Below are 16126 nucleotides of genomic sequence, written 5' to 3'. Positions count from 1 at the left end.
GCCAGAGTCAGAATTCCCAAGGAACCTGCTTGACAGCTTTTAACTCCTACTGTAAAAAGCTGAAAAGAATTTGGGCTTTTCTCTTAGTCCAGGCCACTAAGACACCATTATTTGTGCTTGATATTTAAGCCAAGCCTACTGATATCTGAGTGACATTAAAGACACGGCTGAAGATCTGCAGCCCGAGCTCTTAGGACAGGAAGATGCAGTAAAAATTCAGAAAGAGAAGCTTGATCTCTAAATTCCTGCAATTAAGGACATGTGAGATGTGTTTATTCTTCCTGCTTATCCTTTCAGCAGCAGCATATTCTTGTTTTGTTTTGTTTTTGTTATCCTGGTTTTTCTGCCCTGGTTTCCAGGCCAAACCCAGTCTCAGCAAACACTTAAGGTTCATAATTTAGGTAACACTGTCCTAAAGCAGAAGGATCACAGATTAGCTTGGAGAAGTCCCAAGGTAAGAGATGTAAACCACATTTCGTGTCATCTTCAGAGAAAAGGTGGTGCCCCTTTCAGATCAGGGGTTAAGGACCACAACTCATTACCTGAAGAAACCCAGAGGTGTTCCACCTGCAAAACCAAAACCAAGGGGCAGAAAAACTGCTCGAGTCCAACCTCTGTGAACCCCAGGCAGAAGATTCCTCACAGACTTCTGGTGCACAGCACTGAAAACTTAAAAAATCCTAAAAATTCCAACTCTCCCCGCTGTTGAATTAAAAACCAGAACAATAAAAACCAGCACAGTGTCACTGAGAGTGGGCAGAGGTGCAGTTCTCTGTCACAGACACTGCTGGGGAACCTCTCAGTGCTCCCCCTCTCCTCTCACTGCTACATCAGAGTTTCCCTGTCTGACAAACTCCGGTGGATTTCCTGCTTGTCATCGCCATCATCATCATCAGCCGCCTCATTTTCCTCTCCGGACTCCACGTAGATGGGCCAATCGTTGTCAGCATCCCCTTTTTCCTGGCCTTCTGAGGCTGTTTCCATGAGGCTGAGGTTGATGGGCATGGAGTCCTCGTGGGTGGTGGTGACACAGGTGCAGCTGTCGCAGAGCCCGAAGCGCCGCAGCCCCGGGGACAGGCTGTTGGTGAAGGTTCTCCTGCAGCCCTTGCAGATGATGGGCTTGTTGGAGCGATGGACCTGCAGGGAAAACAGCAAACTTGAGGGGAAAACCAGCAAAACTGGGGGGAGAAGCAGCAACCTGCTGGGTTGGGAGAGATTCCCAGAACAGGAGAACAGCCGCGCTTCAGCTGAAGGGGATTCCATCGTGATTCTGGCCATAAAGGACAAAAATCGGGGAATGGGTTGGGATGGAAGGGACATCAAAGCTCATCCAGCCCATCCCTGCCATGGGCAGGGACACCTTCCCCAATCCCAGGTTGCTCCCAGCCCTGTCCAGCCTGGCCTGGGATACTTCCAGGAATAGGGAATCGACAACCTCGCCACCCTCACAGGGCAGAATTCTTCCCAGATGGAACAGATTGGGAAAACAAAATGCCTAAATCCTTACTGTGTGCTTCAGGAGAAGTACCAAATATCCAATGGGGCAAAACAACGAACCAAATACTAATTATTATTATTATTATTATCATTTTATTATTATTATTATTATTATTATTATTATTATTAACGTTTCTCTCGCTTTGGCAACTGACACTGAACCATGCCATAAATCAAATCCCTCCTGATGGGAGAGAATTTTCTAAAAGTCCTTGCAAGGAGTTTCAAAGATAAACTGAGACTTTTCCTGGAGTTTCAATGCTTCCAGAGAGTTGTTTATGAAGTCTCATCAGAGGAACAGAGCCACCAGCGTGACCCAGGTACAGCACAGAGCACAGAAAGCAGGAGTGAAGGCTCTCTATCAAGATTTACACAGCCTTTTAAAGATATTTTAACCAATAGTTACTAAAAATGTACATTAGTTTCACTTTCCTACCAATTATTCAGCAACACGGGCAGGAACTGTGGAATTTTCTATCCAATCATCCCAAACCACTTTTACTGCAGAACATGGAGTAGTAGAAGAAGGAGAAGAAGGTTTGGAGAACAACAACAATCCTCCATTTTGATATTTGTTACTCTTATTTACTACAAAGAGAAGCCCAAAACCTCTACATTTTTCACCCTGTGACAATCTCACATCGTGATCTATCCCCTAATTCCCACCACTGCATTTCCTAGTCTATCCCCTAATTCCCACCACTGCATTTCCTAGTCTATCACCTAATTCCCACCACTGTATTTTCTAGTTCTTGTCTGATCCTTGGTAACTTTTTCCAAGGTTTGAAGCTAAACCAGCGTTGTTCAGGGGGGTAAAAACCCTTCAAAACAGAGAAATATTCTCAGCACTCCTGGTTCCTACAGGCAGCAATCATTTCCTTTGGGAAATACACCTGGAAAACGCCAAGGAAACCCTCGGAATCTGTCATACATGAAATCCCTATTTGTGCTTGGTCTTTGCATATTAAGTGCTTTAATTAATTAATTTTGAGTTAAATATTTTTAAACTGAATGTTAAAATTAACCCGTCGGCCCAGGTACAAAAATCAAGTTCCATTATCAGTGTTTTCAATTGTTCAAAGTAGTTTATTAAGAGAGTTCCACCCTTCCCAGTTAAAAATTCCCCAGTTAAAAATTCCCAACTTAATGCTCCCTTTTCAAACTTCAAACCACCTGTACACCAGAAGAGTGATCTTCCCTGTGTTTACTGTATACTTTTACAAGTGTTTTAAGATGTGTTGGACGTATTTTAATACTTTTTTTAGGCGTTTTTACTTGTACTTTGGTTCCAAAGCTAACTCCAAAAACCCCAGTTCTAACAGCAAGCAATTTTTAGCCCCATAGCCACCACCCTGCAGGCAAGCTCCGTGGCAACCTGAATTTTAATGAGGGCATTTTAGCACCCTTATCTCAACTGATACCACCCCTCTGACAACGATGAGCCATTGGTGGATGGAGATGATCTGTCAGAGGGAAAGCACAAATCACTTTAAATGAAGGGGTGGGCTGTGGGTGGAGCAAAGGCACTATAAAATAATGAGACAGACAGAGAGAAGCTCTCTGTCTCTGCAGGCTCGCTGTGGTGGATGTCAGTGCTGGGCTTTAAAAGCCTTACTCCTATTAATAATTTTTTACTCCTTTAATAATTTTTTTTCCTGACTTTTGGACCTGCTAAATCTCAGCCCAGCACTGCAACTCCTTTTCCTCTACCTGAGGTCCAGTGCTGTCCCAGCCAGAAGATGTCAAATCCCTGCGCTCCTGGGCCATCCCACCTACCGAGCCACAGGATCCCAACTTTTTATATCTAATTCCTGTAATTTCTCCATTTTCAAGAAACCATTTAAACTGTTTTATTTAACGAAGAGTTGTCCCATGTCTCCCAGAACCAGCTCCCTGGTGGACACCACCACGCAGACTCACGCTGAGCGCGTGGCTCCGCAGGTGCTCCTGGCGGGTGAAGCGCTTCCCGCAGGTCTCGCAGGGATAGGGCCTCTCCCCGGTGTGGGAGCGGATGTGGCGCTTGAGGATCCCCTTCTGCTTGGCCGTGTAGGGGCAGAAGGGGCACTTGTGCAGCTTGATGGGCACCACCAGCACGTCACCTTGGGGAGAAGAACACACAGCGTGGGGTTAGCTCAGTGGGCCCGGTTTGGCTGGGTTTTGAAATAGATGCTCTGAGAGAAGGCACAGCCATCCCTCCCCCCCCACCAGGTTGGGGGAAAAAATGAAATTTTCCTCAGAGGAAAGTGAAGGGGATAAAGCTATTTATTTAACAAGCAAACGGGGAAGGATAATAATGCTAAATAATAAAATCTGTCGCTGTGGAGAAAAAACCTGGGGAAGTGTTAGAGTTCTCCCTTTGGTCTCCTCAGAGCTGGGGCTTGGCCCTCTGTGCCTGGTGGAAAGTCCTCCTGATGTGCTCTGAGGCTGAAGCAATCCAGTGGAAAAGGGAGAAAATCCAAAATTCCAGGGGAGGAAAAGCAAAGCTCAACTCTCAGTCTCTCACTCTGGAGAACAAGAAACTGAAACAACTGGCCAGAAGCAGCAAGCCGGGTGCTTCCCCACTGCCCTGCCACAGCTGGGGCAACAAAACTTCTCTGTGTGACCTTGAACAAGCTGCAAACTGCTTTGAAAAAGTTTTGCTCAGTTTTTCCTTCCCCCTCTCAGGCTCAGCTTAGAGGCATAGAAAGGCACAGGAATTAATTTCCGGGCATGGGCAGCGATAGGGGATCCACAGCACAAAGTCACCCCAAGACACTCAGGCACCTCGGGTTGGCTCCTTGTCCTGCTGACTGCAAAGCTGAGGCCAGAGAGCTGCACTGTGCCCTCTCCCTGGGCTTGGCTTACCTGGGCTCTCCTCAGCTGGTGCCATTGCAGAATTCATGCAGCTGCAGACGCCCTGTTGCTCATTTTATTTTAAGAAGCCATTTAATTAAGTACCAAAAATCTGCTTTTAGTGCGATGGGGTCTCTGCTCCATCTCAGCCACTTCCTTTTTTTTTTTTTTTGTTAATTATTAACCCATTAACATTAAACAACAAAAACCTCGAGCACAAACTGCAGGCAGGAATAGCACAATTTGTCCAGGTGCTTTTATATTTAGCTCTGAAAATATGACTCTTTGTTTCTACTGCCCTCCTGCTGGGAATAGCACGATGAAGGACTCCCAATATATTTCCTGACAATGTTTTACTGTTCCTAAAACCAAACCCCAAGTAATGCACAATCCATGGAGTCAGGTGCAAGAAGAAAATTAAACTTGAAGATCCCATTTTACATAAACACGGGCACTGCCAAGTTTTTCAGCACCAGCCCAGCTTCCCTTCCAGCAGAAAGGTGGAGATGTGATGCCAAAGGATTAATTTTCCCTGTTCCAGGCACTGATTCAGGGAAATGTTTTGTGTGTCAAGCAGGTGAGGTTGCAGAGCATCCTTTGTATTAAGGCTTATCCAACCCACTATCAAAAAAGGTGTGTCTGGTGTTAATGGTGTGAGCGAGAGTCATCTCACCCCATTCTGGAGCTTCCCAAAGGATTGCAAATCCCTGCTGGGCGTTTAGAGCTTCATTAAAACCCCAACCAACCCAGTTCTTAGTCCTGGCCTTGCTTCCAGTGCTCTGCAGGTGCCTGTTTCCCTTCCATCTGCTGTGAAGGGGACCAGGGTGATGGAACAGAGGTGGACACGTGAAAGGAAGTGGTGTTTATCTCTTCTGTTGACCTGAGTGCACCATTCTGGTATCAGGACTTCGTATTTCTCATTTCTGGTGCCTTGGGAGGAAGCTGAGGCAGCAGCACCATTGAAAGCTGAGAAGCTCCCACTCTCCTTGCTGCTACAACGTCCTGGTTTAGCACAGAAACAGAAGGAATGGGGAAGGTTTGGTTTCTTTTCCCTCACTCCTACTCAAACCCCATCTCCCACTGATTTCTGCTGCACTGTCAGGACACCTGATGTTCCCTGTCAAACTCTGGAAGCATTTCCCTTTTCATGACTCATTAACAGCCTGGAGATGTTGAGAGAGGGAAAAAGAGAAGCCAAGTTTGTGTGTTGGATGTTCTCACCCTGCCACACGTGGAAAAGCACCAGCCTGAGTGGTGCCAGCCCTGCTCTGAGAGCTGCTGGTGGCACTGAACCTGGATTGGTGATTTTATCAGTGCCTGATTGGAAAGCAGAGAGAGGATTTGTCAGTTTTATTGGCTTTGAGATTGCACAGGCAGCTTGAGCTGATGTGAAAATAAACTTGTGTGCTGCCCACAGCGCTGTGGCATTTGCCACATCCTCGGCACCTGTGGCACTTGCAGTTTGTCCGAGCCACCTCCTGTCTTCACAAGGCTGTTTGGACAAGGCACTTATCAAAAACCAGATAAAATGCCCAAATCTTTATTGTCCACATCAGGAGAAATGCTCACGGGCCTGATTTTCTTCTTCTCCAGGTGCCTGACACTGCTGCCAGGAAATATTCCTGAGACATTCCAACTGGTGCTGGGCTCAGGGCAGCAGCAGAACCTCAGTGACCAGCAGCTGACAAGTGACAAAAGCCTCATCTTTATGCTATACCACAGAGTTTAAAGCTTTCAGTGCTCCTAAAGGACTTGTAGGGATCCCTCAGTGTTGGATAAAACTGATTCCTGCCCTCTGAAATTCCAAGCAGGAGCAAACAGAGCACTGGCAGGAGCTCCAGTGGGATGAGCTCCTGCTGCAGCAGGTCGTGCAGCAGATCCCTCTTGTGGCAGCTCAGCTGCTGTTGGATTGCTCTTAATGATTTTTAAAAATGCACCTGCCTTTCAACGAGGTCCCAGTGAGTTTGTTTATTGAAGCAGAATCGCCCCCACTGGAGTCTGGGGGGTGATTTGGGAGCTGCAGAGCTGTCAGGAATACTCACCTCCCACGGGCTGCACCGAACAAACGAGTACAGCTGCTTTTCAAGTGCACAACAAGAGTTTATTTCACTGTGCCAAAAATACTCAGCAATATATTCCTCAACAAGAGTCACAAAAGGAGAGGCCCAACAAAGCTGTTCCCTCCTCAGCTCCACAGGCTGCACCCCTCGAGTCCTCTCACCTGTGTCCTCACCATACCAGTCGCTGTGAATGTCCATCATGGAGCTCACGGCCACTCCTGCATCCTCAGCCCTACCCTCAAATCCCCGGACAAAGTGATGCACCACGTCCTCCTTCCTCTGAGCCGAGCTGTTGCGCAGCAGAGCCTCCAGGAACTGCTTCATGTGGTAATTATTGCAGGCCAGCTCCACGGGCTGCCCCTCTTCCATCTGCTCCAGGGCCAGCGGCGTGGGGAACTGGGGCAGCCGCTCGCCCACCTCCACCTCGTCGGGGTCGAACTCCACTTTGGGTTCCACCCCTTTGGGCAGCGAGGGGTCATCGGGGCAGTCACTGCTCAGCGGGTCCCTGACCACCAGCTCCAGGGGGTGGCAGCTGCTGCAGTCCCCGCAGGGAGGCTCCCGCTGGCACTGGGGAATCCTCTCCTTCTCCTGCAGGCAGGACACGGGGGCGGAGCTCTTGGGGCCGAGGGAGGTGCCCTCCCTGGCTGAGCTCCCGCTGTCAGCCTGGTAGAAAGCCGCCTCCCTCTCGATCTTCCTGCAGATGTCCAAGGAGGACCTGATGTACGTCTTGCAGAAGTTGACCACGTCGGTCATCTGCAGGTAGCTGGCGGCCGACATCACCTCGATCACGTTCTCCCCGCACAGATCCAGCTTCCCGGAGTAGAGGAAATCCAGGATGACGGAGAAAGCCTCGGAGGTGACGATGTCCAGCGAGGCCGTGCTGTGGCGGCCGCTGTCCTGGATGTAGTGGATGAGCAGCGCTCGGAAGTAGCCGCTGTTGGCGAACAGGATGTTCTTGTGGGCTTTGAAGATCCGGCCCTCCACGATGATGCTGCAGTCGCAGAAGAAATCCCGCTTGCGCTGCTCGTTCAGCTCCCCCAGCAGTTTGGTGTAGTACGACTGCACCTCCATGGCTGTGCCGGGAACAGAGCGAGCCGTCAGCACCGGGACCCGCGGGGACAGCGCCGCTGCCACCGCGGGGACCCGGGACAGGGGGCGAGACCCCGGAGACCCCGGCAAGAACCGTCCTGCGCGGCCCTGCAGGTCCCACACCCCTCCAAGGACCGTCCCGCCCGGTACTGGGTATCCTATATCCCTTCAAGGACCGTCCCACCCAGTACTGGAGTCCCACACCCCTCCAAGGACCGTCCCACCCAGTACCGGGGGTCCCACACCCCTCCAAGGACCGTCACACCCAGTACCAGGTATCCTATACCCCTTCAAGGACCGTCCCACCCGGTACCGGGTATCCTATACCCCTTCAAGGACCGTCCCGCCCGGTACCGGGGGTCCCACACCCCTCCAAAGACCGTCCAACCCAGTACCGGGTATCCTATATCCCTTCAAGGACCGTCCCACCCAGTACCGGGGGTCCCACACCCCTCCAAGGACCGTCCCACCCAGTACCGGGGGTCCCACACCCCTCCAAGGACCGTCCCACCCAGTACCGGGGGTCCCACACCCCTCCAAGGACCGTCCCGCCCGGTACCGGGGGTCCCACTCCCCTCCAAGGACCGTCACACCCAGTACCAGGTATCCTATACCCCTTCAAGGACCGTCTCGCCCGGTACCGGGGGTCCCACACCCCTCCAAAGACCGTCCCACCCAGTACCGGGTATCCTATACCCCTCCAAGGACCGTCCCACCCGGTACCGGGGGTCCCACACCCCTCCAAAGACCGTCCCACCCAGTACCGGGTATCCTATATCCCTTCAAGGACCGTCCCACCCAGTACCGGGGGTCCCACACCCCTCCAAGGACCGTCCCACCCAGTACCGGGGGTCCCACACCCCTCCAAGGACTGTCCCACCCGGTACCGGGCATCCTACACCCCTTCAAGGACCGTCCCGCCCGGTACCGGGGGTCCCACACCCCTCCAAGGACCGTCCCACCCAGTACCGGGTATCCTATACCCCTTCAAGGACCGTCCCGCCCGGTACCGGGGGTCCCACACCCCTCCAAGGACCGTCCCGCCCGGTACCGGGTATCCTATACCCCTCCAAGGACTGTCCCGCCCGGTACCGGGAATCCCACACCCCTCCAAGGACCGTCCCGCCCGGTCCCACGAGTTCCACATCCCGCCAAGGTGCCGGTACGCCCGCTCCCCCAGCATGCCCTAGAAGGCCAAGGAGCACCCTACCCGGTACCGGGATGCCCCGCCGCGCCAAGACCCATCCTGCTCCGTACTGGGACCCCTCCCTGCTCCAAGCACCGCCCTGCCCGGTCCGGAGGTGCCCCGGAACGCGGCCCAGCCCGGTGCCCATCGCTCACCTCCGCCCGGCCCCGCTCCCGGCCCCGCTCCCGGTCCCGCCCGGCCGCCGTAGCCGGGGCGCGCCCCTGGGGCGGGGCAGGAAGTGACGTCAGGAGGACCCGGCTCCGGGGCGGGGCCCGCGGGGTGAGGGGTCGGTAAATATTGGTGACGTCACCGCGCCAAGATGGCGGAGGGGTGAGCGGGGCACGGGCGGGGGCGGCGGGGCCGGGACCGGGAGGGAACGGGACAGGGAACGGGACAGGGAACGGGACAGGGAACGGGATGGAACGGGATGGAACGGGATGGGCAGCGCGGCGGGGCCGGGGCGGAGGTTTGGGGTGTCGGGGTGAATCTGGGATCGGGATGTGGGGTCGGGATGTGGGGTCGGGATCTGGGATCAGGATCTGGGGTTGGGATGTGGGGTTGGGATCTGGGATCAGGATCTGGGGTTGGGATGTGGGATGGGGATCTGGGCTTGGGATCTGGGATCGGGATATGGGGTTGGGATGTGGGGTTGGGATCTGGATCTGGGATCGGGATGTGGGATCGGGATGTGGGGTTGGGATGTGGGATCGGGATCTGGGGTTGGAATCGGGATCTGGGGTCTAGGATTTGACATCTCGGACACCTGAGGTCTGGGATCAGAATCTGAGATGTGGATCTGTGGTCTAGATCTGGGTCGGGGTCTGGGGTATTGATCTGGGTCTGGATTTGGGATCTGGGGTTTGGTCTGGGATGCTGCTCTGGGGTTGGGATTTGGGTCTGGATTTGGGATCTGGGCTTTGGGGTTCGCTCTGGGATGCTGCTCTGGACTCAGGATCTGGATTTGGGACCTGGGCTTTGGGGTTCGCTCTGGGATGCTGCTCTGGGGTTGGGATCTGGGTCTGGATTTGGGATCTGGGCTTTGGGGTTCGCTCTGGGATGCTGCTCTGGGGTTGGGATCTGGGTCTGGATTTGGGATCTGGGCTTTGGGGTTTGCTCTGGGATGCTGCTCTGGGGTTGGGATCTGGGTCTAGATTTGGGATCTGGGCTTTGGGGTTCGCTCTGGGATGCTGCTCTGGGGTTGGGATCTGGGTCTAGATTTGGGATCTGGGCTTTGGGGTTCGCTCTGGGATGCTGCTCTGGGGTTGGGATCTGGGTCTAGATTTGGGATCTGGGCTTTGGGGTTCGCTCTGGGATGCTGCTCCGGGCTCGGGCTCTGTGCTGACGCCGCCGTGTCCCACACAGGGAGGACGGGGGCTGGTGGCGGAGCTGGCTCCAGCAGAGCTACCAGGCTGTCAAGGAGAAGGTGGGAACCACTGGGACCTGTGGGGTGGCACCAGTGGGGCAGCCCCGGTTTGCCCAGGCTGGGATTGGGATGGGTTTGCTGGGGACCTTGTGGCTGAGCGAGCCCTGGCTCCTGTTGGGCTCTGTCACCTGAAGATCACCCCGAGCACGGAGGGCTGCGCTCCCAGCGTCGCTTTGGGGTGTGTCATTTCCTGCCTGTGGCAGCACTGCTTGTGTTAATTAGACACAAAACTTAAAACCAGGCTTTTCCCAACCTGTGTTTTTCTATTCTTGGCTTTAAACCCTCCTGGGATGTGTTTTGGGCATAGCAAGTGCTGTTGTTATTCAGGTTATTCTGGTCTCGCGCTTTGCCCAGGCAGCCCTCACGGCTGAATTTTTGTGACATGCTGGGAGCAATCCTGGCTTTGTTGGAGCACCAAAAGCCTGGACAATGCATCTGCTGTCTCCTTGCAGTCCACAGAGGCTTTGGAATTCATGAAGCGGGACCTGGCTGAGTTCACCCAGGTGGTGCAGCACGACACAGCCTGCACCATCGCCGCCACGGCCAGCGTGGTCAAGGACAAGCTGGCAGTGAGTAGGGGCTGGGAGAGCTTCGAGATCATCCAGTGCCACCCCCTGCCATGGGCAGGGACACCTTCCACCATCCCAGGCTGCTCCAAGCCCCGTCCATCCTAGCCTGGAACATTTCCAAGGATGGGGCAGCCACAGCTTCTCTGGGAATCCCATCCCACCACCCTCACAAGGAAGAATTTCTTCCCAATATCTCATCTCACCCCTCTTTCCTTCAGCTTAAGGCCGTTCCCCCCTTGTCCTATCACTCCATGCCCTTGCAGATGAGCAGAGGAGGGTCCTTGTGGTTCCCTCTCCCCTTACACTGAGCAGCTGGGACTCTGGCAGTGCCACTGTAGGGTGACACGGGCTCCCCACACGAGCTGTGAGCCCTCAGCCCCGCACAGCTGCTGCTGGGACAGTCCCACCCCAAAGCAGCCAGCCCCAAACCTGGCTGTGTCCTTTCCACAAAGCCTCAGCTCAGTTCCCCACCTGAGGCCTCCCACCACCCCCACCCAGCCCAGTCTCCTCCATAGCACTCTCCTGAAGGGAGAGATCCCGCTTCCTTAAGGTTCCCACGCAGGAATTCTGGGGTGTTACTGACACTGTGCTGCCTCTTCCCTTGAAGAGGACAGAAGGTTCCTCAGGTGCCACGGAAAAGGTGAGGAAGGGGCTGTCTGACTTCCTGGGGGTCATCTCGGACACCTTTGCTCCCTCACCGGACAAGACCATTGACTGTGACGTGATAACACTGATGGCAACACCCTCAGGTACCACCGAGCCCTACGACAGTGCCAAGGTGAGGGTCCCGTTCCCAGGGGGATGCTCTGGGATGTGGCATCCTCAGCCCTGTCCCCTGGCTCTGCTGCTGTCCCTTCCCTGACAGCTGTCCCTGTGTGTCTCCTCCAGGCTCGTCTCTACAGCCTCCAGTCCGACCCAGCCACCTACTGCAACGAGCCCGATGGTATGGGAGGGTCCAGGGGGGTCCAGGGTGCTGTTCCTGGGGGGTCTGGGGGTCAGCTGGAATTCCCTGAAGCCTTTGGCCAACAGGGCTGGTTTGGCTGTAGCTGGGGCCAGCTATAGAGAGCAGATCTGGCTCTTACCTCAAGGACCAGCTTAGGCTGAATTTACTGGCCCAGTTTAAACTGGTGCCACGTGGCCTTGGGCTGGCAGAGGATCTCTGAGCCCTGTGTCTCCTTCCTCTTTTGCCCCAGCACCTTTTCAATTAAACCTCCCAAGTCTTTCTGCCCTTTTGTGCCAAGGATTTTTATCCCTGTGCTCATCCCAAACAGGCCCTGCTGAGCTGCTCGAGGCCTGGCTCGCTCAGTTCAGCCTGGAGGAGAAGAAAGGGGAGATTGCAGAGCTGTTGGCAACCAGCCCTTCCATCAGGGCACTCTACACCAAAATGGTGAGGCCCTGCCTGGGCAATTCCTGACTCAGGGAATGCTGCAGGGAAGCCCTGAGCTGTTTGCCCCTTGCAGTTGGAATGGAAACAGCTGTGGTTGCATGCTGAGCTATGGTGAAATGGTTCCAGGCTTTGGGAGGAGAGAGGGGCGCAGCAGCAGCAGCTGCAGCTCTCCCTGAGGGGCTCATCCCTTTCCTGATCCCTTTCCTGGTCCCTTTCCCAGGTCCCTGTGGCTGTTTCCCACTCGGAGTTCTGGCAGCGCTACTTCTACAAAGTGCATCGCCTGGAGCAGGTAGGTCAGGCTGGGGGTGCTTTTCCCAGGAAAACAGGGATCTGGGCTGCCTTCTTGGAGTCAGGGATGCCGAAATGGCTGGGGGAAGGATGGGATTGGGGATGTGAGCTGCTGCTGATGTGGAATTCCCTGCAGGACGAAGCCCGGAGGGAGGCTCTGAAGCAGCGAGCGGAGCAGAGCATGCACCAAGAGGAGCCAGGCTGGGAGGAGGATGAAGGTGGGTCAGGTTTGGGGGCTCTGAGAGGCTTTGTGGAGAACTCATCATCCTTCTCACTCCCACAAATCACAAGGGGCAGTGAAGGGGCAGCTCCGATCTCTGCTCTGTGTGACCAGCGATGGGATCTGAGGGAATGGCTGGAGCTGGGTCGGGGTAGTTTAGGTTGGATATCAGGAAAATGCTCTTCCCCCAGAGGGTGCTGGGGCTCCCCAGGGAATGGTCACGGCCCCAAAGCTGCCAGAGCTCCAGGATGATGCTCTTAGGGATGCACAGAGTTGGGGATTGTTGGGGTGTCTGTGCAGGGCCAGGGGTTGGACTCCATGATCCCCGTGGGTCCCTCCCAGCTCAGGCCATTCCCTGATTCTGTGAAATCCGGCTCCCAGCCCAGCTGCTGCTGCACTTGCTGAAACATCTCTCGCTTCTCTTCTGCCTCCCTACAGAGGAGTTCTTGGGGATGTCCCCTCTGCCTTGTGCAAACATCACATTTCCAGGAGCAGCACACAAAGAACCCACCCCGGCAGCCCCGGAGGGAAACCACCCCGCTGCTGCCAAGGGCCCCTCTGGGGAGAGCTGGGCTGTGCTGCCCCCAGAGCTGGTCCCAGTGGAGCAGAGCCCCTCGGAGAGCAGCGAGAGCGTGTCCCTTGTGACTCAGATTGCAAACCCTGCCTCTGTGCCTGCCACCCAGCTACAGACTGCAGCTCCACCCACGGGCACCGGGGACCTCTCCCAGAGGCTGGTGGAGGCCACCTTGGAAGAGCAGAGCTCCCTGCCAAAGCCCCCAGAAGCTGCTCAGCCTTCTGCACCTGCCGAGGAATCAGCAGCATCCTCGGAGCCGGCGGCTGGAACAGAGCTCAGGGAGCTGGAGAGCAAAGGGCAGGGCAAGACAGAGACTCAGAGAGAGGAAGGGCCCACAGATCTGCGAGTCTTCGAGCTCAACTCGGATAGTGGCAAATCCACCCCCTCCAACAACGGCAAGAAAGGTTTGTGTGGGGGCTGGGAGCCCTCTTGGGGAAAGGGCTCTGGGTTTATGGTGATGGGGGAGAGGAAAAAGAAAGAAATCAAAGGTCTGCTGGCTGAGCAGAACAGGCCTTTGGTCCCTGGATGCCAGGAAAGGCTGTGCTCTGTGGAGGGAACGTGGTGATTGCTTCCCTCTGCCTGTCATCCCTAGGAATGTCCCTGCTGGGACAATGACAGTCCCCATATCTAAGTCCCTCCTGTCATTCTTTACCCTCTGCATTTTCTGTGTGACTGGAAGCTGACACGTCCCAGTTCTCCCAGGCCAGAGGAGAAAAATACTTGAGCATCCACCTCTCCCACTTGTTCCCCGAGGGAAGCAGGCTCAGTCCATCCCATCTCTGTCAGAGAGCTGTTCCTGGGAATGTGGAGGCTTTCCCTCCTCAGGCAGGCTGTGGTAGCTCTGAGCCTTGGGGATTCCAGGGCTTTAGGACCAGCTCTGGTGGCTCAGTGGGGGATGTTTGTGTTCCCAGGCTCCAGCACGGATATCAGCGAGGACTGGGAAAAGGACTTTGATCTGGACATGACCGAAGAGGAGGTGCAGCTGGCGCTCTCCAAGGTGGAAATGTCTGGGGAGGTGAGTCAGGGGAGGCAAAACTGCTCCCCAAAAGCATCACCAACCCCTGAGCAGAGAGGGACCGGTGGGATGAGTGTGCTGAGGTTTCCCATGGGGAACAGAGCAGGCAAATCCCTATTGGGAAGGTGTGGCAGCATGAGGATACATCGGGCTTTGTGCTGGCTCAGGTGTCCTGGGCAGGAGGAGCTGCTGAGTGACAGAAACAAACTGTTGCAAACAGCTCAGAAACAGTTCAGAAACAAACTTCCTCCTGTTCACAGCTGGAAGATGAAGAGTGGGAAGACTGGGAATAAAGCAGCTGCTTCCAGCGTGTGTCACAGGCTCATTTCCACCATCGAATGTGAATTCAATCACGGACCGGCTGTTCCTTTGTGTGTGACTGTGCTGGGGATTGCAGTTCCAGGCTGGAGGAGGAGTTCCATTCCTGCTAAAACCCGTGGGCAACTCAAGTGACCCCTTCAGATCCAGGAGGAGGAAGCAGGAGGTCACTGGCACCCGGGGGAGCCCGACTTCTCCATAGGTCCTAGAGACTGGCAAAGCCAAAACTGACCCTGACGTGTCAGGAGGAGGCAGAGTGAAGGGTCCCTGGGGCCAGCTGGGCACTCAGAGCCCTGCCAGGTGTGCTGGGGGCTGCCAGGTTGCCAGCTGGCTCCTTCCTTGCTTGTGTGTGCACGTGTAACCTCCAGCTGAGAGGCTCCTGGATGTGGCTGTGCCTGCTCCGCTCGCTGCTCCGCAGTTCCCACCCAGAAAGCAACACCCAGGGAGGGCTTGGGGGGCTGGAGGTGCTGCAGAAAAAGGCACTTGGCTTGTGGCTTTGACCTTGGAAGGAGCCAAACCCCCTGCCAAACCCTGAGCTTCTGCCTGGCTTTTTGTCTTGGAAGCTTTTTCTCATGGAAACTCCCGTTTCCAGCAGTTCCTCGAAGAGCCAAGGCCTGCTGCTCCCCCCTTTGCAGCTGCACCACCTTCCTGCACTGGGTTTTTGTGTCTTTCTAGTTAAATTCTCCAAGCAAAATCCTTGTGGCTTGCTCTTACTTGAGGCCCTGCTGGGCTGGCAGAGGTTTGGGTCACCCTGGAACAGAACCCCTCGTTGTGGTGCCCAGTTCAGCCCTTGCAAAGCCCCAGCCTGACCCACTGACCACTTCAACCTCTGCTTGACCGTTCCCTCTCCCATTTGGGGAGAGAGAGGCCCCCCAAATGCAGGTGGTCCCTGTTTGCTGAGGCTGTGTGTGCCCATCTGCCCCCTGTCCCAGCCGTGCCAGGCCCTGCAGCCACCACCAGCTTTGCTGTGCTCACTTGGGTTCCTTCCCGTAAGCCCCCGTGACTGCCTGCGACGCTTCCTTCGGCCCCACGGCCTCTTTTTGGGGCCGTTTCCTTGTCACGACACAAGATGTTGCTACTGCACAGTTATCCCAAGGGGACAGTGGCCTTGCTGCTCTCCCTGACCTTTGGGGTGGTGGGGTGACACTTTTTGCCTTGGTCCTGCCCCTTCCAGGGCCGCTCCACTGGAGCTGGGGGTTTCCTGCTGGGTTTGGAGAGCACTAAATGAGATGCACTGAGAAGAGTTGGGGTTTTGGGGTTGGTTTTTCCTCTTTTGGGGTGACTTCTGGTAGGTGCATCCCTGTCCTGCCAAACCCCTGGGGACCGGGGACAGCTCTGCTCCTGCCTGGGGTGTGGTGGGTCCAGCAGAGCCTCACCTTGTCCTGCCTCAGATTGGGGTGAGCAGGGGACACAGGGGACACCAGTGGGGACCTGGGGCTGGTGTGAGCCCCAGCTGATCCCACAGCAGAGCTCAAGGGTGCAGCATCTGTGTCACTTTCTTTTCTTCTTTAGTCGAATTAACCGTTGGGTTGGTTGTGCAATATTCTCTGTTCTTGAACTATTCCGCATCTCCCTGAGCCTTTTCTAGCTGGGGTGACAAACCAGGAACAATTCTAACAGCTGGTAGTTTTGTAACGACGACTTTCTCCAAACCTTTTACAGACTTGC

The 16126-nt window shown here is 54.9% G+C and overlaps 2 protein-coding genes across 4 annotated transcripts; one reads left to right on the top strand and one right to left on the bottom strand.

The window, feature by feature from the left end:
* Positions 1-537: 537 nt before the first annotated feature.
* ZBTB8B (zinc finger and BTB domain containing 8B) lies at positions 538-8887 on the bottom strand. 3 transcript variants are annotated; one of them, XM_069035912.1, is made up of 4 exons: positions 8689-8788; positions 6551-7462; positions 3418-3596; positions 538-1137 (listed from the first exon to the last, which is right to left on the bottom strand). In XM_069035912.1, exons 2-4 carry the CDS (start codon positions 7458-7460, stop codon positions 826-828), a joined length of 1401 nt encoding a protein of 466 aa, XP_068892013.1. In that variant the 5' UTR covers positions 7461-7462; positions 8689-8788; the 3' UTR covers positions 538-825. The 3 variants fall into 3 exon arrangements, with proteins under 3 accessions (XP_068892013.1, XP_068892011.1, XP_068892012.1); XM_069035910.1 differs by lacking the exon at positions 8689-8788 and adding an exon at positions 8820-8887 and having other exon boundaries at positions 541-1137; positions 6372-7462; XM_069035911.1 differs by having other exon boundaries at positions 541-1137; positions 6372-7462.
* An 87-nt stretch (positions 8888-8974) lies between these two features.
* BSDC1 (BSD domain containing 1) lies at positions 8975-15606 on the top strand. The gene is made up of 11 exons (XM_069036096.1): positions 8975-8994; positions 10027-10087; positions 10540-10656; positions 11264-11434; positions 11545-11599; positions 11928-12043; positions 12264-12332; positions 12468-12549; positions 12990-13529; positions 14037-14140; positions 14401-15606. The coding sequence occupies exons 1-11, from the start codon at positions 8984-8986 to the stop codon at positions 14431-14433; spliced, it is 1359 nt and encodes a 452-aa protein (XP_068892197.1). The 5' UTR covers positions 8975-8983; the 3' UTR covers positions 14434-15606.
* Positions 15607-16126: the final 520 nt, after the last annotated feature.

The sequence above is a fragment of the Aphelocoma coerulescens genome, chromosome 23 (genome assembly GCF_041296385.1).
Source record: "Aphelocoma coerulescens isolate FSJ_1873_10779 chromosome 23, UR_Acoe_1.0, whole genome shotgun sequence".
In the NCBI taxonomy this organism is placed as follows: domain Eukaryota; kingdom Metazoa; phylum Chordata; class Aves; order Passeriformes; family Corvidae; genus Aphelocoma; species Aphelocoma coerulescens.
This window is presented reverse-complemented; position numbering and strand designations above follow the sequence as displayed.